The sequence below is a fragment of the Papaver somniferum genome, chromosome 9 (genome assembly GCF_003573695.1).
Source record: "Papaver somniferum cultivar HN1 chromosome 9, ASM357369v1, whole genome shotgun sequence".
NCBI lineage: Eukaryota > Viridiplantae > Streptophyta > Magnoliopsida > Ranunculales > Papaveraceae > Papaver > Papaver somniferum.
The window spans coordinates 30,114,798-30,137,807 of record NC_039366.1 but is presented as its reverse complement, the minus strand read 5'-3'; the positions used below and the strand labels follow the sequence as shown (position 1 = coordinate 30,137,807).

General features: G+C 36.4%; 1 protein-coding gene across 1 annotated transcript; it reads left to right on the top strand.

Moving 5' to 3' along the window:
* The first annotated feature begins 3,821 nt into the window (after positions 1 to 3,821).
* LOC113310145 (floral homeotic protein APETALA 2-like) lies at positions 3,822 to 8,163 on the top strand. Its single transcript, XM_026558728.1, has 10 exons — positions 3,822 to 5,115; positions 5,224 to 5,249; positions 5,339 to 5,369; positions 5,472 to 5,559; positions 5,659 to 5,804; positions 5,944 to 5,988; positions 6,087 to 6,190; positions 6,310 to 6,446; positions 6,694 to 6,798; positions 7,116 to 8,163. Exons 1-10 carry the CDS (start codon positions 4,439 to 4,441, stop codon positions 7,389 to 7,391), a joined length of 1,635 nt encoding a protein of 544 aa, XP_026414513.1. The 5' UTR covers positions 3,822 to 4,438; the 3' UTR covers positions 7,392 to 8,163.
* The last annotated feature ends 14,847 nt before the right edge of the window (positions 8,164 to 23,010 follow it).

Sequence of the window (23,010 nt, the reverse complement as noted above, 5' to 3'; positions counted from 1 at the left end):
TATTTCTCTGGCCCATGAGTGTTTGTTTCCAAATAGCAATTTTCCTCCATCCGCCGGTAGCCCAAGGATTGTGCCTGCTAAAATACCCTTCTTCTTCAAGTGCTGAGGGACAAGATGTGATGCTTTCTTAGCAATATCCTTCTTTACACCATCTTTTCCTTTTTTGGCTTTTTGGGTACCACTTGGTTGTCCTTCTTCTTCTACTCTTGGCACTGGATCAACTGGTTCAATTTCATGGTGGGGTGTAACTTGTGGAGCAGTTGGTTCTTCACTTTGTTGAGCGGCTTGTTCAACACTTGGTTGCACCCCTTGTTCACTGCCTTGTTGTTCTACACTTTGTTCAGCACTTGGTTGCACTCCTTGTTGACTGCTTTGTTCTTGTAAGCTTTGTTGAGCACTTGAATTATCTTTGGCGCTCCTTTCCCTCCTAGCACTAGCTGTCACTTTCTTCCTCCTTTCTCGACTTTTTATAAACAACAAAGAAAGGAACAATATTTACAAACTATACAATCGGAAGACAAAGTATGGATATATAACCCGAATGAACACATTCGGAAGTAAAAAGACACATACTGTTCCCGAATACAAAACAATCGAAATATAACTAAACATGTTTACAACCGAATATGCATCAATTGGAGTTCAGAAGCTGTAAATTTTTCATCCTACACAATCGGAAGACAAAGTGCACATCTATAACCTGAATGTACAAATTCGGAAGTAAGAAGACACATATTTTTTCCGAATAAAAAACAATCAGAATATAACTAAACATGTTTACAACCAAATATTCATCAACTGGAGTTCAGAAACTCTAAAATTTTATCCTACACAATCGGAGGTATAAAACATTATATTGTCTTCCGAATAAATACTGGCCCCAAAATGGGATTTTTCCTATATCAGAAATTTTGAGATTTTTTCAATATATACATTCGGTAGTGAGTGTTCTTCCGAATACTCTGTGTCTACTTAAATATATTCGGTAGCCAGAAAATTCATTAAACTACCGATTATTAGCAGTTTGTATCCAGGAAGATATGACCACCAATATTCGGCAGATAATCATCAAATCTTTCTCCCGAATACTGTCGATGTTCTTGAGAAATGAAGAACACGACTACATACGGAAGTAAATGAGCATGAATATCGTCCGAATCTGGATAAATAACCGAAAACCCTCGAATTTTTTTTTCTCGATTCGACTAATTAAAGCGAAATAAACACCAAAAATGATAGATTCTTACCTAATTGGGGCCATTTGAAGTTGACGAAGTGTTTGACTATCGGAATCGCCACCACCGATTACATTGCCGGGTATTTGTTCTTCGCGTTCTTCTTCATTTGCAGCAAGAATTTCTTTATTTCTTGCTAAAATCCCAATCTTTGGATCGATACCCCGAGCAACATTTTTGGTTCTAGGTCTGTGGGTTTCATTTCCCTTATCCATTGTTTTATAAACGAATCGACGATGTTTTGATTTTACGATTCGCGGCGATGTTTCGGTTGAACGAGGAAAGTTTTTTTTCTTCCACAATCGGAAGATATGAAATTGGAAAAAGAAGAGTTGAAATGAGTAGAATTTTTTTTGATTTGGTTTTTATACGGTTTTACCAGAAGGGCATTTATGTAACTTCAATATCATATAGGGTATCCCTTAACTAGAGTCTTTGGATGGGTATAAATTGATGGCCCCTAAATCCTTTTGAGTGGGCCCTAAAAACGCGAGGCAAAATATCTCGTTCGACTCTTTGTGCTGCCTGTTTTGTATTTATGAGCCTAAGCTTGAGGCAACGTTGTCCTAGTTTTAGTCCAACCAATCTTCTTGTATATTTATGATCCGAGGCTGTATGAAGTAGCACCAGAGTGACATAGGTAGTAAATGATGAGCAAGTGGGGAAACCATGTCAGTCACAAGTTTATCTAATTTGCAACAAGTGTTGATACAGAGGAACCTTCTCTAGTGATATTGTTAGCAGTTGGATTTGCATGTTGATCCTGGCAACCCCAAAAAGAAGAAGAACAGAGACTTGACATTAAAAACCAAAAATGCTGAATAGCGCGTTTGGATAGACACCCAAAAGTTGCTTTTTGATTTTTAAAAACAAAAAAATTAGGAGTTAGTTTGTGCACATAATTTTCAGAATAATTTGTAGAAGAAAAAAATCAGTTTTTTGTGAAGCAAAATGTTTATGCTCCTAACCGACTGGGGCTAGCTCAGTTGGCCAGGGACGAACTCTCAAGTTGTTAGGGCAGAGGTTCGAATCCCGCCGTCCGTGGATCGTGTCAAAAAAGGAAGCAAAATATTTATGCTCCTGACCTCTCTCCTGACTTCTGTTTCTGAAGAAGCAGAAGTCGAAAACAGATTTGTATTCAAATGCGCTATAAGTATCTGAACTCCTAGCTTAAGCTGATGCATAACTTCCGAGCATCATTTAAGTTTGCAGAATGCCTGACTACACTCTAGCATCTGAAGTATGTTTCCAAATCAATGTTACTAGATCAGAATCATAAGCAATCCAATTCAGATCCAAAATTTCAAATCTGCATGTGAGTTTTGTATGGAGAGTAGTAGAACATATATAAGATAAATTATTTTTCAATTTGTTTAATATGGATTTTAATACCCTCCACAGTAAATTGATGCTCATACCCTATAAACAGTAATGCAAAATTTCCAATCTTTTAATTATGAGATCAAGATAGTGGACTGAGTTGGTTATTTTTTGACAATTGTAGAACTCTAAGCATAAAAACCCAATAAAATGTGCCATTTCTTAAAATTGGATGGTGTAAACAATTTTTAATGCACTCATGGATATGTTTTTACGCGGTTACCTTGGTTACTCTTGAATGAAAAATTTATTCACATTGAATGCATGATAAATAAACAATCGAAATGCACCACGTAAGAGAACGCGCTTGTAACATATTTTATCGGAGTTGCCAAATTCTACAAGCGACTAGGGGCTACTAGGACTAACCAAATAACCTCCGAATGGACGTACACTCAAAAGTTGTTTTTTGATTTCTGGAAATCAAAAAGTCAAAAATCAGTTTGGCAATAATTTTCTCAGAACGACTTCTAGAAGCACAAAAATAAGCTTTTTGTGATTCTTATTTCTGCTTCTGGTATCAAAACACGCTACAGATTGAGTTTGGTTTTTCACCGAAATTCCACCGTGCCCTTGTGCCCACTTGTGCCCTTAACAATCCTAATACATAGCACGCATCACCTGGTTCGTTGGATTCAGTTTCGGGATAAAACGAAATGTAAGTGTCTAGCATCATTGATAAGTTTGGTATCCCGTAAAAATCATCCCTTGTAGTTGTAGCAGGCAAGCAGCCATGAAGAAGAGAGGTGACCTTTGTTTTTCCCAATGATCTTGATATCATCCAATGTCAATAGAGTGAAACACTTTAGAGTGATTGAGAAAGAAATTTGAAAATGTTTAGAAATCCGATGGCTTTATTGATGAACCAATGGGCAATGTGTAGAAAATGTACAAATCCACTGGATTATTTTCATTTCCCAGGTACGAAGAGTGAACCTAAGACCTAAACAATATTAGATACAATCAATAATAATAATTTATAATAGACAGGTGGGGGTGGGTAAGGTCCAGGTTACCATTAAAAAACTAAAGCAGCAGCAGTACTGATTACTGTTGAAGATATTATTTCCTTCATATTGATATTTTAGGAAATAATTATTTTTTTAATCCTAATACTCCTGATTAAGCAAAAAAATCAACCAAACCGGAACAACCGGTTTTCAAACAAAAAATTATTATATAGCTGATCATTTTTTGTCAAAATTTCTCTCAGAAGAGAAAAACAGAGAGAGGGAGAAGAAGAAGAAGAAAAGGCTGCAGAAAAAAAATGAAAATGTTTCATTCACGTCAAATCTGGACCTGACTGAATAATTTCACTGTTCATCTTCTTCATCATCGGTTCATCTTATCTTGTTTGAGGTTGTTTTTCTGAGTTTTTTTTTGTTTTTTGTTTCTGAAACCAGAAACTAAACCTACCACTTGTCTGATATTCTTTAAATGGAACTTGACACGATTACTTCTTCTTCTCTCTCTGTTTTCTTCTTGTTTTAGTCAGTAACGCTTTCTTCTTCTTCTTCTTCTTCTTCTTCCTTTTTATCATTATTCTTCTTTTGATTTTGTCCATGTAGTATGTGGTTTTTTTTTGATCGTTTTTGAGATTTTTAGGATTCCTCAAGATCAGATCATCATTTGGTTGCGTCTAAGTTTTTTTTCTCTTTGATTAAGTTATTAATTGAAGCAGAGAGACAAGATTACATAAAATGTAAATACAAAAATGGTGGTTGAAAGAGACTTAGATTCATTACTATCTTAATCTCTGAAACTCTCTGCATAATACATCCAGAAAACTCTGCATCTCTGCAATTAAGAGCTTTTTGAAGAAGATGTTGGATCTTAATATAGGTATGTCAGTTGATTATACTTGTGGGGAAGATGAAGTAATGATGGAAAGAGATCAACATCATCATCATCAGCAACGACAACAAGAAAGTTCAGGTGGAGGTGGTGCTGGTGGTGGAGGAATATTTATAGATGATTCAGGGACATCAAATTCATCAGCAGCAAATGTTGATGGAGGAGGTGTATCATCAAGTAATGGTGGTGATGAAGAATCATGTTCTACTTTTACTGCTTATAACTTTGAAATCTTAAGCAGAGATTATAAAAATAAAATCACAATCGAAGACGACGATGATGATCAAGAAGAAGAACAGCAACTGAGTCATCATAACTCAATTTATGTAACTCGCCAACTATTTCCTGCTTCTCCTAATAGTACTAATGATGGTGGTGATGGTATAAGTATTCGATTAGGTTCATCGATGGCTTCTTCTTCTTCTGCTTCTAATTCAAGACCACATTATGTTGATCTTTCATTTTGTCAAAATGAGACTGTTCATCGTGAGGTGGTTAAACCCATACAGCAACCACAACCACAACCACAGCCACAGCCACAACCACAACCAGTGAAGAAAAGTAGAAGAGGACCTAGGTCTAGAAGTTCTCAGTATCGTGGAGTTACATTTTACAGAAGAACTGGGAGATGGGAATCTCATATTTGGTCAGTCCTAAAAAGAAATTTATCCATAAATTTGTTAATCATGATTGATTTTCTTGATTTTGTATTTGATTTTGATTGGAATTTTCTGTTTTGGATTTTGATTAACAGGGATTGTGGGAAACAGGTGTATTTGGGTAAGAATTTGATTTTTGTAGTTTCAATTTTGATTTTATGTTTTAGGGTTTTTAATCATTGAATTTGGTCGGTTTTGGGGTTTTTCTAGGTGGATTTGATACAGCTCATGCTGCAGCAAGGTGAGATTTTTGATCTTATTGGACTAATTTTGTTGGGAATTTGGAGGGTTTTTGTGGGGATTTTGATTTGATATGGATATCTCTATTTAATGATGATTGCAGAGCGTATGATCGAGCTGCAATCAAGTTCCGAGGAGTCGAGGCGGATATTAACTTTAATCTTAGTGATTATGACGATGATTTGAAACAGGTGATTGTAATGTTTTTGGACTGAGTTTGGTAATGCTGTTTAAATATGGACTTTGGATTGATTGTGGTTGTTGTTTGTGTGTGTTTCATTTGTCTGTAGATGAAGAACTTGACAAAAGAAGAGTTTGTTCATATCCTTCGCCGCCAGAGTACTGGTTTTTCAAGAGGGAGTTCGAAATATAGAGGAGTTACATTACATAAGTGTGGTCGATGGGAAGCTCGCATGGGTCAATTCCTTGGCAAGAAGTAATTTTCAGTTACCTTTTTGAATAGTATTCGAATGGCTTGGCTAATTTTGCTGATTTTAATACAGAGTTCTGTAAATTGCTTGACGGAGAATTTGAAATCCTTTGTCACTGATGACTATACATTACTTTGCTTGTAGGTATATTTATCTTGGGCTATTTGATAGTGAAGTAGAAGCCGCAAGGTATTGTAGATTATGACTTCTCAATTCTGCCAAACAAATTCTTATTCGGAATTTCCTTACTTGAGTAGCTTACGGAACCTTGTTTTCCTATAATCTAGAGCTTATGACAAGGCAGCGATCAAATGTAACGGAAGGGAAGCAGTTACTAACTTTGAGCTTAGTTCCTATGAGGGAGAGATGATTCCTGATGTCAATTTAGGAGGTATAGCTTTGTTACTAATGTTATACCATTTGAATAAGTTTACTTGTATCATACTTATATTGATGCTCAACCAATGTGCGAATTTCAGTATATTTATCTTTTCTGATACTATTTTTCAGGCAATGAACACAATCTTGACCTTAATTTGGGAATGTCTCCCTCCTCTTTCCCGAATACTCCTAAAGGGAATGATCACATGGGCGCTCACCATATCCAGCTTACTCCTTTCGAGCTGACTGATGCCAGAAGAGGAAGTGTAATATACTCGAGACACTATATTTATCCTTACTTTTATGTCATTCTAATATCGCTTCAAACAAATGATAAGCCATTCTGTTATGTTTAAGCATCTTTTAGTTGAACCTGAAATCTAAGAGGCTTCCGTGTTTAGTTAACATGTGACTCATTTGTGATAGAAGCAATTGAACTCTCTATCCAGACTGAGTTTGTTTTGTTTCTAGCCTTCAGCACATACTCATATGATATATGTTCTGCACTTGCAGGCTGCTACGTCAACACCTGCGGAACACCCTCATGCCCATGTGATGGCATCTGAACCACCTCCCATTTGGAATGGTGGATACCCCGGTTTCTTTCCGAATTATGAGGTAAACTCTTCTTTCTGTTGTTTTAACTAAAACCATTTTATCCTATCATTTTAGAGCTTTTGCATACACTTGCTATTTGAATTCAAAGAGAGTGAAAAATGCAAATTTAATTACCTATTATGTTTGCCAGTCCCTCCGCATTTGTAAGATTAAATTGCCTTCAACTAAACAGATGCCTAGTATTGCTGTTTTGGTTATCCTGTAAATTTTTCTTTGAGACTAAATTGTTTTCTAAGTCATTTACCTGTTGGACAAATGGTAAATTTGTCATTGCAACTGAGTCTAATCTGTTGCAGTACGATTATCTCTTTGAGCAGGAAAGAGGGACAGAGAAGAGGGTCGAAGTAGGTCAACAGGGCCTCTCAAATAATTGGGCGTTCCAAATGCACGGCCACCACGGTTCCAGTGCTAACAGAATGCTCCCATTCTCTACTACTGCAGCAGCATCATCAGGATTCTCTTCTTCAACAACGATTGCCCCGCCACTTCCTCTACACCACCCTCCTCATTTCACAAACACACCACAAACATCTCATCCTCACCATTACCCTCCATCGGCAAACAACCCCCAGTATTTCTATTACAGAAACTAACCGGACTTATCAACCAACCACTGCTACCACAAGAAATCATCCAACCCCATCGGCTCTGACTGGATCAAATGAAAGTTGTCCAATTCCTTGTGCTTAATTCATCATTTCAACACCAAAAGACTTCTCTTCCAGAAGTACAACAACTTCCTACCATCAATTATCTACTATTATAACTTCATTGCAAGTAGATATAGTTTGTGTGTACTTTTTAAAAAAAAGTTTCCCCTCTAGATTAGCTATATTTTGGTAAAACATTGGGCACAAATCTGGTCAAAATTCAGGGCCTAGTTCCTTTGTTTTTTTTTGTTTTTTGTTTGTTTGCTAACATGTGCTTGGTTTTACTCTTTTTAGTGCAATAGACATGTTTTGGTCCCAATTCTCTTGACTTTCTACTGTTTATCTATTGTAGACCTAGTCTTATGCTAACTTTCAAGTAAGTAAGAAGAGATCAGAAAAAGATGGAAAATTTTCAGTTTTTTTGTAAGTGAGAAAGGTCCCCCCCACACCATGAAGAAGAGGCCAATTTATTATGAATGGTGTGAAAAGCCTGGAATGAGTGTTGATATATCTTAGAAAAAGAAAGAAAAAGTGAGTTTGTTTGAGAGCAGAGGTGTCGTTGTGTTGCAGCAGAGTGATCAGTGATTATTATTTAGGGTTCACTGTTCATGCATGGATGTCTCCTTTTTCTTTATTTCTTTAACAAAGTAGTATCTAACTGGTACTGTACCTTTTGCTTTGTTTCTGAAGTTAGTACTTAAAATAGTAAAATATACAGAGGTTTTTGAGCAGGCCTAGTATATCTATTATGTGTATGTACAGTCTACAATCCTCGGATTTACACAAGTTGTGTGGTGGACCTGCCTGTCATATCCGACTTTACTTTTTGTTGACCTAGTTTCTACATCTAATTAAGTCCAACTGTTGCATGATAATACCAACGGATATGCTCCATATGGACAGCCAAGGACTCCCGTCCTAAGGCTAGGTAATATGATCTTCTATTCTAGCAACTAGATTAGCAGTCCACGTCAATTAGGACAACCTCTTAAGTCCTATCGTTGTGTTAATTTAGCAGCTAAATTAGCAGTCTACGTCAGCTGGGACCACTGCGCAGCGCTGTTTGGTTCAGCGTTTTAAATTTCAGTTGTCAGATCAAATTTTGTGATTTTTGTTATCCGTGTGATTTTTGTGAACGCTGAACGGTTCAACGTTAAGGTCACTTTTTCAGCGCTGAATCATTCAGCGTTTCAATCTCGCTGCTAGTTGAACTGCGGCACTTGCTAGGAGAGAAAAGTAGTGTTAACTTTTAGACCACAATTTTTTTTTATTTGAATATTTTTTGGCTCAATCTAGTCCATAGAGGTTAGCCTAACTCGTTGGTCCTTATTGGAGGTCCACTTTTTTTTTTTTCAAGTGAACCCTAAATAATAACAACACAGCCTTTGGGATGTGATTGCTTGAACTTATGAAGGGGATTAAAAACCTTTTGGAGGATATCACATCCACATTAAACTGATACCCTCTATTAGCGATGTTGTTGGTATCCTCTCCATTTGTTACTCTTGTTCTCAGCATATGAGGTTATATTTATTTTTTTCATAGTTTCAAACAGCATCAAAGTCTTTTAGCTTTTCTAATTAGTGAATATGAATTAAAATGTTGACAAATTTGGATTTCTGACCAAAGATATAGAACTTGCAAGGACTTGGACGCCTTACACTTCGCAAATGTATATCCTCTACACATTTGCAAGTGTCTTGTGCAAAATCATCATTTTGGGGAAAGCAAACGATTATCTTTTTTGCTTAGTTAGTTGCTTAATTGTAAATGGAAGTTGATTTTGGAAACATATTTGGTTGGGTTGTCGATTCTGTATCTCTGTTGCGTAAAAAGTTGGTCAGACACTTGATTCCACGAGTTGTACCTTGACACAGTAGATTTTCACTGTTTGTTTAATGCAGCAGCAGCATACAGGAAGTTACTTTAGGGTCTTAGGTTAGGGACAGTAAAAGCTCTTCTTGAGGTTACTAGTCATGCTGCAGCTGCAGCTGCAGCTGCTTTGCTTCCAAAAGCATACTCCGTCCTTAATGACTAGTAATTTAGTTGCTTTTAAAGCTGCTTTCTTCATGCATATTTGTGATTAGTCATATCAACATGCAATAAACACACTCACTAAAAGAAAAAAGAAAAAGAAGAAAACTTGGAGGAAGTGATGCAGTGAGATTACCGACATAAGCCCATACCTTATTCCAGAGATGGTTACATCATGCTCATGCATGCATGATTTATAAGAGAAGCTGTTGCTTGATCAGAAAAAACTATACGAATACAAGCTGTTACTCAATGGATCATCGACAAAGACATTACCTACATTTTCAAATTTAGGTACATGTTTACTTAAATCTATGTAACATATTTCTGCCTAGGTAACGAAAGTTTGAAAACGATATATGTTTTATGATTGATCATAAATCTATCCCTTTCACTGATCTCATATCATACGATTGATTCATCGGTTTCCATCCATTTGATATTGACAAGGGTGTGGTGTTGTTGTTAGTCTGGTCTCTGCCGAATAGCATGTTTACCAAGTATCTATTGGATCATCCATCTGTTTTCTAGTTCTTTGTACGTGCAAACTTTGCTTTCATTTCATGTGGTGGATTACGGATACAACGCCTCAAAGTTATTGCAGGTGGGTTACCAAATTCCACGAGAAATTACCAATAAAAAGCAAAAATCACCCTTTAATAATCAAGCAGCTAGTTTGATTTTCTTAGACGATCCGCTCTATGAAATAGCGTAGTCGATCCTCAATGCTGCTAGGATGCTTCGGCTAGATATGGGTTGGCATGCACATATGCCACCACTTTGGATCCCCTTGGAGGCATCCATTAGGTTATTTGCCTAGCCTCATGATTTTGCATGTGAAAGAAAAATATTTATCCTAGCTTAATTGGGGGCCATGGTTTCTAATTGGGGGCCATGAAATTTTGTTTGCCCCCCAAATTTTTCAGGGGTGTAAAAATTGGAAGATGAATATACTATTTTACCCTTGATTAATATTTTGTTTTTCAAGTAACGATCCTCATTAACGACCCTTCACCGACATTAACGATAGTTTAGGGTCGTCATATACATCATGCTCAAAACAATAACGACTCTAAACTGTCATACACTAACGACTCTTTTTAGAGATTAACGACAGTCTATAACGACATTTCTAAAACATTAACGACTGTTTAAGTCGTCAAATGCGTAACCAAAACAGTAACGACCCTTCCAAAGGGTCGTCAGGGAATTGATCATTTTTATGACGGCCCAAAACTGTCGTACATTTCCGCCATTAATGAATCTTCGACAGTTTAGAGTCGTCACTTAAACAGTCTAAACATTAACGACTGTTGAGGGTCGTCAATGAAAATTTTTAATACCTTGACGATTTTTCATACTATCTGGGCAAAAAAAAAAAGTTAGACTAAGAATTGCAGACAAAGAATCTGGAAAAAAATAATTAAACTCTAATTAAGTAAGATTATCACTAATTAATTAAGATTATCACCAATTAATTAAATTTTAAATCTAATCATTTAGGGGTATTTTAGCCATTTAAAAAATATTTTTATAAGGGGTGACCCAAACTAGGTTCTGGTGACCTTTTTTGTCCTCTAATGCATGACCCCAATTAATTCCGATGGCCCCCAATTAAACTAGGATATATATCCCCTAAGTCGACATTGTGATTAATCGAGTGTAAGGTGGATTTCCCTAGCCATCAAGAGCAAGAGCTTAGACTTGGGTCACCAAGGCAACTAGATTTTGTAATAATAAAAATCACTTGAGATTAGATGCAAAAAATATCTAGCTACTTCCCTCCACAATCCACATATAATCCCCCTATAGGCCAATAGGCTCTTAATTAGGTGTTTTTTGTTGTTGCTTCTTAATTTATGTTCAAAATCTTGGAAAGATTTATTGTACCTTCAATTGGGTCTAACCATAAAAAACTATAGTGAAGCGATACACATGACTGTTTATTAGGGGCTTATAGGTCCCCTAAAAACCTCTCAACTGGAGTGATCCTTTAAGCAGTGTTGCATCTTCATGCTCAAGTTTAAATTTGCTAAGACACTTGATTTCGATTAGATGTAAAACAGACACAATTACTCCCAATTACAATTGCATTTTCAAGTGGTGGAAGATGCTTTGTTGAGCATTATGCATGATGGAGATGTTCACCTATGTATTATAGTTACACCTTATGAAATCAAATTAGAAGTCCTTTAAGTAACCTTGAAGTTAAAGAATGGGTTGTCGATGGGTGACACTGTTGTTATTCGTGTTTACCATTTAATTCTGTATATGAGCATAAGGCAGCACAATCATATTGAGATTTTCTTTTCTTATCTTTTTTGTTTGTAGAAACCCTAATGCTACATTATTTTGTTTAAGGTAGAGAGAGGCTAGAGGGTAGGACAAGCTATGACCTTTAATCTGCTGCATACACACTTGATACCTTTTTTTTTCTTGTCAGAAAATCTAATCTCTATCTATCTAAAACCCTCAACTTTATCTCATTGGAAGAACTACCCATAATTCTTCTCTCTAGTGTAGAGTCTTTATGTGGAGTGCAAGACTTTAGTTTAAAGTCTCCACCATCTACCCAATGTGAATGTTATGTACAAGTGGTAATTCATTTTAGTTTTAGTTTTCTTTTGGGTCTCTAAGAGCGACTGCAATGGTACGACTAAACTCAAAGATCAAAGACCAAAAAAAAAGACTAAATATGAGTTTAATCTGTATTGTGACGTTATGGGGAGAAGACCAAATTTGGTCGCTGACGTTATGGGGAGAAGACCAAATTTGGTCGCGCGTAAAACAATTTTACGCATGAAGACGGGCGGATTTCTTAGTTACGTTTCATTTCTGCGCGGAATTATAAATTACGTTTCAAACGGGCGTAAATATAAATCACGTTTGTTATCGAGTGTAAATGTAAATTACGTTTGGTAAGGGGCGGAATCTTAAATTCCGCCCGTTGATCAGACGGATTCCAAATGACCGCTCGAAGAAACGTAAAACTAAATTCCGCCCGAGTTAAACACGGTCACACAGCACGTGTGAGATCAGACGGGCGAACATCTGGTGTCCGCGTGATGAATTGAACGGACGGACATCTTCTGTCCGCGTGATGAATTTGTCAGGCGTAAAATATTATTACGCCTGAGACGGGCGTAACCAAAATTTCCGTCCCACTGTTTTCATTAGGGTTCAGGGTTATGGCGTACTCTTCCTGTCCGTCTGATCAAATCGGGCGTAATCTTAATGAACCGCCCCTTCCACCAATACCGCCTCTCCTTCCCAACCACAACCCATCTCTTCTACACGAGCCTTCTTCTTCTCACTTCATATTCTTCCACAGTTCATCTTCTTACACAGTTCATATTCTTCTTTGCTTCACCGCTCCTCTTCAGTTCATATTCTTCTTCTCCATTCCCATCTACCAACCGTACAAATACCCTAAAAACTCCACAAAAACCCTAAAAACTCCATTATAAGGTATGTATTTTCTACTTTCTTTATTCAATTTGTGTAATAATAATATCATGTATTGTATTTTTTGTTCGAATTTATTTAGGGTTTTTACGTTGAAAATTGAATCAGACTTTATTACTAATTGGATATTCATATTGGGTTAATCAAATCTTATTAAAATTGGGTTAATCACATCTTAATCCAATAGTATGTTAATGTTAATGTTATTACTTTTGTTACTGTTTCGTAATTTAATTTAATTTTTTGTTTTATTTAATAGTTATAAATATTAATAATTGGATAATTGTTTTTTGTTAATTTAGTTACGTGATTTAATTTAATATATTTTTTTGTTAATTTAATTTCGTAATTTAATTTATTTTTTTGTTAATTATAAATAGTTATAAATATAGTTAATTGGATAATTATTTTTTGTTAATTTAGTTACGTGATTTAATTTAATTTATCTTTTTGTTAATTTAGTTTCGTATTTTAATTTAATTTTTTGTTAATTATAAATAGTTATAAATATAGTTAATTGGATAATTATTTTTTTGGTTAAATTTATGTTTATGGAATTTTATGATGTTGAAATTTTGTTCGGTTAAATTTATGTCTATTATGGTTCGTGGATTGGTCTTTTAATTATGAAATTGTATTTAACATGTTTGTGCGTAGAATGAACAAGTTTATATCGAGGTTTAGTGGTCGCCAAAAGACCAACAAGAGACAAAAATCTACCGAAGCTGATTACAACTTAATCTCTACCGGTCAAATTGAGGAGGTCGACGTCCCCGGGTTAGGGAGGTTTCCTATAGTGGAAGATGATAAGCCGCACGCTACTGAAGACATTACATTTTCAGACGCACCAACATTTAAGTTTAAACATCGTGGATGTCTCTCGCCCGGTTTTCTTCAGTCGTTTAGCTGCTTTTTTTCCCATCTGACGAAGGTATGTATTCTCTATGTCTCCTTTATCTGTGTCGTTACCGGACTCGACTTGAGTGCCATCTTCCTCGGTATTCACGCTACTATCCAAATCGTGCGTCGTATCAAAAACAAAAGTCGATCGACGATTATATTTTATATTTTCTATGACAATTGGGTAGCACTCTTCGTGCCTAAATTTTCTTCCATGATTGCATTCCTTAAACCGTTTGTTTACTTCTTCGAGCTGTTAATGTTTTTAAAAACAATTAGGTTCATGGGCATCTCAATATTAGAAAATAATTGTTTCAAAACAGAGAGAATACTCACGGTCATTTCCGGACCCCATCCCGTATGATATTCACCTTCCACTTCCGCCTGTTTTGCCGAAAACAACGCCACTTCTTTACTTATTCCCTGATATCGTTTTTGCCAGGAACTCCAAGACCGCTCTGGTTTATCCGGTAAATGAGCTTCAATATCATCCTTGATACGAGTCCACAACGCAATCTCTGATTGATCGGCTCCAACAACGGGATCTTGAGATATTGATAAATGAATTTTACACATCGTGACATCTTCGATTGTCGTAAAATTTGGACCTCTTGCTATTCGTGGTGTTGACATTAAAAACGATTCGATGAAAATTTTCAAAATGATTTGAAATATGGAAAACTATTTTTTCTTCCTGATACTATTTTTTTCTTGCCGAATACAAATGAATGATATGAAAATGTGAAAGGAATTCATCTGGTATATATAGGTATAAAATAAACCCGTTATTAACATTCAATTTCAAACGTTCGAAAGATATAAATATCTTACCAACGGTCAAAAATCTGCTACGCAATCTCCAACGCCAACGTTCGAAAAATTTATCATTCTAACGTTCGAAAATTTTCATTTCATGTTTCATAATTTTTCTGATAACAGTTACTGGGCGTAAAAAAAAAGTCCGTTTGAGAGGGGCGGAATTTTGGTGTCCGCCCCAGAGAGGCGGAATTTTGGTGTCCGCCTGGCAACGCGCGGAATTCTGCTGTCCGTCTCATCAGGCGTAAATTTATGTTACGCCCGCAACAAACGTAAATTTAAATTCCGCCCCACCAACATACGTAAATTTGGTTTACGCCCGTTAACAAACGCAATTTAAGTTTACGCCTGACAACAAACGGATTTTAAATTTACGCCCGACTATATTAGGATTTGGGATTTGGTCGCGACTAAATATGGTCTGGGTTTTGATCTTTGGTCCAAATTTGATCTTTACTCCGTCCCACTGTGTTAGGATCTCATCCCATAAATTTGGTTATACTCGCCCACTGTGGATGCTCTTAGAGCGACTGCAATGGTACGACTAAACTCAAAGATCAAAGAAAGACTAAATATGAGTTTAATCTGTATTGTGACGTTATGGGGAGAAGACCAAATTTGGTCGCGCGTAAAACAATTTTACGCATGAAGACGGGCGGATTTCTTAGTTACGTTTCATTTCTGCGCGGAATTATAAATTACGTTTCAAACGGGCGTAAATATAAATCACGTTTGTTATCGAGCGTAAATATAAATTACGTTTGGTAAGGGGCGGAATCTTAAATTCCGCCCGTTGATCAGACGGATTCCAAATGACCGCTCGAAGAAACGTAAAACTAAATTCCGCCCGAGTTAAACACGGTCACACAGCACGTGTGAGATCAGATGGGCGAACATCTGGTGTCCGCGTGATGAATTGAACGGACGGACATCTTCTGTCCGCGTGATGAATTTGTCAGGCGTAAAATATTATTACGCCTGAGACGGGCGTAACAAAAATTTCCGTCCCACTGTTTTCATTAGGGTTCAGGGTTATGGCGTACTCTTCCTGTCCGTCTGATCAAATCGGGCGTAATCTTAATGAACCGCCCCTTCCACCAATACCGCCTCTCCTTCCCAACCACAACCCATCTCTTCTACACGAGCCTTCTTCTTCTCACTTCATATTCCTTCACAGTTCATATTCTTACACAGTTCATATTCTTCTTTGCTTCACCGCTCCTCTTCAGTTCATATTCTTCTTCTCCATTCCCATCTACCAACCGTACAAATACCCTAAAAACTCCACAAAAACCCTAAAAACTCCATTATAAGGTATGTATTTTCTACTTTCTTTATTCAATTTGTGTAATAATAATATCATGTATTGTATTTTTTGTTCGAATTTATTTAGGGTTTTTACGTTGAAAATTGAATCAGACTTTATTACTAATTGGATATTCATATTGGGTTAATCAAATCTTATTAAAATTGGGTTAATCACATCTTAATCCAATAGTATGTTAATGTTAATGTTATTACTTTTGTTACTGTTTCGTAATTTAATTTAATTTTTTGTTTTATTTAATAGTTATAAATATTAATAATTGGATAATTATTTTTTGTTAATTTAGTTACGTGATTTAATTTAATATATTTTTTTGTTAATTTAAATTCGTAATTTAATTTATTTTTTTGTTAATTATAAATAGTTATAAATATAGTTAATTGGATAATTATTTTTTGTTAATTTAGTTACGTGATTTAATTTAATTTATCTTTTTGTTAATTTAGTTTCGTATTTTAATTGAATTTTTTGTTAATTATAAATAGTTATAAATATAGTTAATTGGATAATTATTTTTTTGGTTAAATTTATGTTTATGGAATTTTATGATGTTGAAATTTTGTTCGGTTAAATTTATGTCTATTATGGTTCGTGGATTGGTCTTTTAATTATGAAATTGTATTTAACATGTTTGTGCGTAGAATGAACAAGTTTATATCGAGGTTTAGTGGTCGCCAAAAGACCAACAAGAGACAAAAATCTACCGAAGCTGATTACAACTTAATCTCTACCGGTCAAATTGAGGAGGTCGACGTCCCCGGGTTAGGGAGGTTTCCTATAGTGGAAGATGATAAGCCGCACGCTACTGAAGACATTACATTTTCAGACGCACCAACATTTAAGTTTAAACATCGTGGATGTCTCTCGCCCGGTTTTCTTCAGTCGTTTAGCTGCTTTTTTTCCCATCTGACGAAGGTATGTATTCTCTATGTCTCCTTTATCTGTGTCGTTACCGGACTCGACTTGAGTGCCATCTTCCTCGGTATTCACGCTACTATCCAAATCGTGCGTCGTATCAAAAACAAAAGTCGATCGACGATTATATTTTATATTTTCTATGACAATTGGGTAGCACTCTTCGTGCCTAAATTTTCTTCCATGATTGCATTCCTTAAACCGTTTGTTTACTTCTTCGAGCTGTTAATGTTTTTAAAAACAATTAGGTTCATGGGCATCTCAATATTAGAAAATAATTGTTTCAAAACAGAGAGAATACTCACGGTCATTTCCGGACCCCATCCCGTATGATATTCACCTTCCACTTCCGCCTGTTTTGCCGAAAACAACGCCACTTCTTTACTTATTCCCTGATATCGTTTTTGCCAGGAACTCCAAGACCGCTCTGGTTTATCCGGTAAATGAGCTTCAATATCATCCTTGATACGAGTCCACAACGCAATCTCTGATTGATCGGCTCCAACAACGGGATCTTGAGATATTGATAAATGAATTTTACACATCGTGACATCTTCGATTGTCGTAAAATTTGGACCTCTTGCTATTCGTGGTGTTGACATTAAAAACGATTCGATGAAAATTTTCAAAATGATTTGAAATATGGAAAACTATTTTTTCTTCCTGATACTATTTTTTTCTTGCCGAATACAAACGAATGATATGAAAATGTGAAAGGAATTCATCTGGTATATATAGGTATAAAATAAACCCGTTATTAACATTCAATTTCAAACGTTCGAAAGATATAAATATCTTACCAACGGTCAAAAATCTGCTACGCAATCTCCAACGCCAACGTTCGAAAAATTTATCATTCTAACGTTCGAAAATTTTCATTTCATGTTTCATAATTTTTCTGATAACAGTTACTGGGCGTAAAAAAAAAGTCCGTTTGAGAGGGGCGGAATTTTGGTGTCCGCCCCAGAGAGGCGGAATTTTGGTGTCCGCCTGGCAACGCGCGGAATTCTGCTGTCCGTCTCATCAGGCGTAAATTTATGTTACGCCCGCAACAAACGTAAATTTAAATTCCGCCCCACCAACATACGTAAATTTGGTTTACGCCCGTTAACAAACGCAATTTAAGTTTACGCCTGACAACAAACGGATTTTAAATTTACGCCCGACTATATTAGGATTTGGGATTTGGTCGCGACTAAATATGGTCTGGGTTTTGATCTTTGGTCCAAATTTGATCTTTACTCCGTCCCACTGTGTTAGGATCTCATCCCATAAATTTGGTTATACTCGCCCACTGTGGATGCTCTTAGAGCGACTGCAATGGTACGACTAAACTCAAAGATCAAAGACCAAAAAAAAAAGACTAAATATGAGTTTAATCTGTATTGTGACGTTATGGGGAGAAGACCAAATTTGGTCGCGCGTAAAACAATTTTACGCATGAAGACGGGCGGAAGTATTAGTTACGTTTCATTTCTGCGCGGAATTATAAATTACGTTTCAAACGGGCGTAAATATAAATCACGTTTGTTATCGAGCGTAAATATAAATTACGTTTGGTAAGGGGCGGAATCTTAAATTCCGCCCGTTGATCAGACGGATTCCAAATGACCGCTCGAAGAAACGTAAAACTAAATTCCGCCCGAGTTAAACACGGTCACACAGCACGTGTGAGATCAGACGGGCGAACATCTGGTGTCCGCGTGATGAATTGTACGGACGGACATCTGCTGTCCGCGTGATGAATTTGTCAGGCGTAAAATATTATTACGCCTGAGACGGGCGTAACCAAAATTTCCGCCCAGTAGGTTTTCATTAGGGTTCAGGGTTATGGCGTACTCTTCCTGTCCGTCTGATCAAATCGGGCGTAATCTTAATGAACCGCCCCTTCCACCAATACCGCCTCTCCTTCCCAACCACAACCCATCTCTTCTACACGAGCCTTCTTCTTCTCAGTTCATATTCTTCCACAGTTCATATTCTTACACAGTTCATATTCTTCTTCGCTTCACCGCCCCTCTTCAGTTCATATTCTTCTTCTCCATTCCCATCTACCAACCGTACAAATACCCTAAAAACTCCACAAAAACCCTAAAAACTCCATTATAAGGTATGTATTTTCTACTTTCTTTATTCAATTTGTGTAATAATAATATCATGTATTGTATTTTTTGTTCGAATTTATTTCAATTTGTGTAATAATAATATCATGTATTGTATTTTTTGTTCGAATTTATTTAGGGTTTTTACGTTGAAAATTGAATCAGACTTTATTACTAATTGGATATTCATATTGGGTTAATCAAATCTTATTAAAATTGCGTAAAACAATTTTACGCATGAAGACGGGCGGATTTCTTAGTTACGTTTCATTTCTGCGCGGAATTATAAATTACGTTTCAAACGGGCGTAAATATAAATCACGTTTGTTATCGAGCGTAAATATAAATTACGTTTGGTAAGGGGCGGAATCTTAAATTCCGCCCGTTGATCAGACGGATTCCAAATGACCGCTCGAAGAAACGTAAAACTAAATTCCGCCCGAATTAAACACGGTCACACAGCACGTGTGAGATCAGCCGGGCGAACATCTGGTGTCCGCGTGATGAATTGAACGGACGGACATCTTCTGTCCGCGTGATGAATTTGTCAGGCGTAAAATATTATTACGCCTGAGACGGGCGTAACCAAAATTTCCGTCCCACTGTTTTCATTAGGGTTCAGGGTTGTGGCGTACTCTTCCTGTCCGTCTGATCAAATCGGGCGTAATCTTAATGAACCGCCCCTTCCACCAATACCGCCTCTCCTTCCCAACCACAACCCATCTCTTCTACACGAGCCTTCTTCTTCTCACTTCATATTCTTCCACAGTTCATATTCTTACACAGTTCATATTCTTCTTTGCTTCACCGCTCCTCTTCAGTTCATATTCTTCTTCTCCATTCCCATCTACCAACCGTACAAATACCCTAAAAACTCCACAAAAACCCTAAAAACTCCATTATAAGGTATGTATTTTCTACTTTCTTTATTCAATTTGTGTAATAATAATATCATGTATTGTATTTTTTGTTCGAATTTATTTAGGGTTTTTACGTTGAAAATTAAATCAGACTTTATTACTAATTGGATATTCATATTGGGTTAATCAAATCTTATTAAAATTGGGTTAATCACATCTTAATCCAATAGTATGTTAATGTTAATGTTATTACTTTTGTTACTGTTTCGTAATTTAATTTAATTTTTTGTTTTATTTAATAGTTATAAATATTAATAATTGGATAATTATTTTTTGTTAATTTAGTTACGTGATTTAATTTAATATATTTTTTTGTTAATTTAAATTCGTAATTTAATTTATTTTTTTGTTAATTATAAATAGTTATAAATATAGTTAATTGGATAATTATTTTTTGTTAATTTAGTTACGTGATTTAATTTAATTTATCTTTTTGTTAATTTAGTTTCGTATTTTAATTGAATTTTTTGTTAATTATAAATAGTTATAAATATAGTTAATTGGATAATTATTTTTTTGGTTAAATTTATGTTTATGGAATTTTATGATGTTGAAATTTTGTTCGGTTAAATTTATGTCTATTATGGTTCGTGGATTGGTCTTTTAATTATGAAATTGTATTTAACATGTTTGTGCGTAGAATGAACAAGTTTATATCGAGGTTTAGTGGTCGCCAAAAGACCAACAAGAGACAAAAATCTACCGAAGCTGATTACAACTTAATCTCTACCGGTCAAATTGAGGAGGTCGACGTCCCCGGGTTAGGGAGGTTTCCTATAGTGGAAGATGATAAGCCGCACGCTACTGAAGACATTACATTTTCAGACGCACCAACATTTAAGTTTAAACATCGTGGATGTCTCTCGCCCGGTTTTCTTCAGTCGTTTAGCTGCTTTTTTTCCCATCTGACGAAGGTATGTATTCTCTATGTCTCCTTTATCTGTGTCGTTACCGGACTCGACTTGAGTGCCATCTTCCTCGGTATTCACGCTACTATCCAAATCGTGCGTCGTATCAAAAACAAAAGTCGATCGACGATTATATTTTATATTTTCTATGACAATTGGGTAGCACTCTTCGTGCCTAAATTTTCTTCCATGATTGCATTCCTTAAACCGTTTGTTTACTTCTTCGAGCTGTTAATGTTTTTAAAAACAATTAGGTTCATGGGCATCTCAATATTAGAAAATAATTGTTTCAAAACAGAGAGAATACTCACGGTCATTTCCGGACCCCATCCCGTATGATATTCACCTTCCACTTCCGCCTGTTTTGCCGAAAACAACGCCACTTCTTTACTTATTCCCTGATATCGTTTTTGCCAGGAACTCCAAGACCGCTCTGGTTTATCCGGTAAATGAGCTTCAATATCATCCTTGATACGAGTCCACAACGCAATCTCTGATTGATCGGCTCCAACAACGGGATCTTGAGATATTGATAAATGAATTTTACACATCGTGACATCTTCGATTGTCGTAAAATTTGGACCTCTTGCTATTCGTGGTGTTGACATTAAAAACGATTCGATGAAAATTTTCAAAATGATTTGAAATATGGAAAACTATTTTTTCTTCCTGATACTATTTTTTTCTTGCCGAATACAAACGAATGATATGAAAATGTGAAAGGAATTCATCTGGTATATATAGGTATAAAATAAACCCGTTATTAACATTCAATTTCAAACGTTCGAAAGATATAAATATCTTACCAACGGTCAAAAATCTGCTACGCAATCTCCAACGCCAACGTTCGAAAAATTTATCATTCTAACGTTCGAAAATTTTCATTTCATGTTTCATAATTTTTCTGATAACAGTTACTGGGCGTAAAAAAAAAGTCCGTTTGAGAGGGGCGGAATTTTGGTGTCCGCCCCAGAGAGGCGGAATTTTGGTGTCCGCCTGGCAACGCGCGGAATTCTGCTGTCCGTCTCATCAGGCGTAAATTTATGTTACGCCCGCAACAAACGTAAATTTAAATTCCGCCCCACCAACATACGTAAATTTGGTTTACGCCCGTTAACAAACGCAATTTAAGTTTACGCCTGACAACAAACGGATTTTAAATTTACGCCCGACTATATTAGGATTTGGGATTTGGTCGCGACTAAATATGGTCTGGGTTTTGATCTTTGGTCCAAATTTGATCTTTACTCCGTCCCACTGTGTTAGGATCTCATCCCATAAATTTGGTTATACTCGCCCACTGTGGATGCTCTTAGAGCGACTGCAATGGTACGACTAAACTCAAAGATCAAAGACCAAAAAAAAAAGACTAAATATGAGTTTAATCTGTATTGTGACGTTATGGGGAGAAGACCAAATTTGGTCGCGCGTAAAACAATTTTACGCATGAAGACGGGCGGAAGTATTAGTTACGTTTCATTTCTGCGCGGAATTATAAATTACGTTTCAAACGGGCGTAAATATAAATCACGTTTGTTATCGAGCGTAAATATAAATTACGTTTGGTAAGGGGCGGAATCTTAAATTCCGCCCGTTGATCAGACGGATTCCAAATGACCGCTCGAAGAAACGTAAAACTAAATTCCGCCCGAGTTAAACACGGTCACACAGCACGTGTGAGATCAGACGGGCGAACATCTGGTGTCCGCGTGATGAATTGTACGGACGGACATCTGCTGTCCGCGTGATGAATTTGTCAGGCGTAAAATATTATTACGCCTGAGACGGGCGTAACCAAAATTTCCGCCCAGTAGGTTTTCATTAGGGTTCAGGGTTATGGCGTACTCTTCCTGTCCGTCTGATCAAATCGGGCGTAATCTTAATGAACCGCCCCTTCCACCAATACCGCCTCTCCTTCCCAACCACAACCCATCTCTTCTACACGAGCCTTCTTCTTCTCAGTTCATATTCTTCCACAGTTCATATTCTTACACAGTTCATATTCTTCTTCGCTTCACCGCCCCTCTTCAGTTCATATTCTTCTTCTCCATTCCCATCTACCAACCGTACAAATACCCTAAAAACTCCACAAAAACCCTAAAAACTCCATTATAAGGTATGTATTTTCTACTTTCTTTATTCAATTTGTGTAATAATAATATCATGTATTGTATT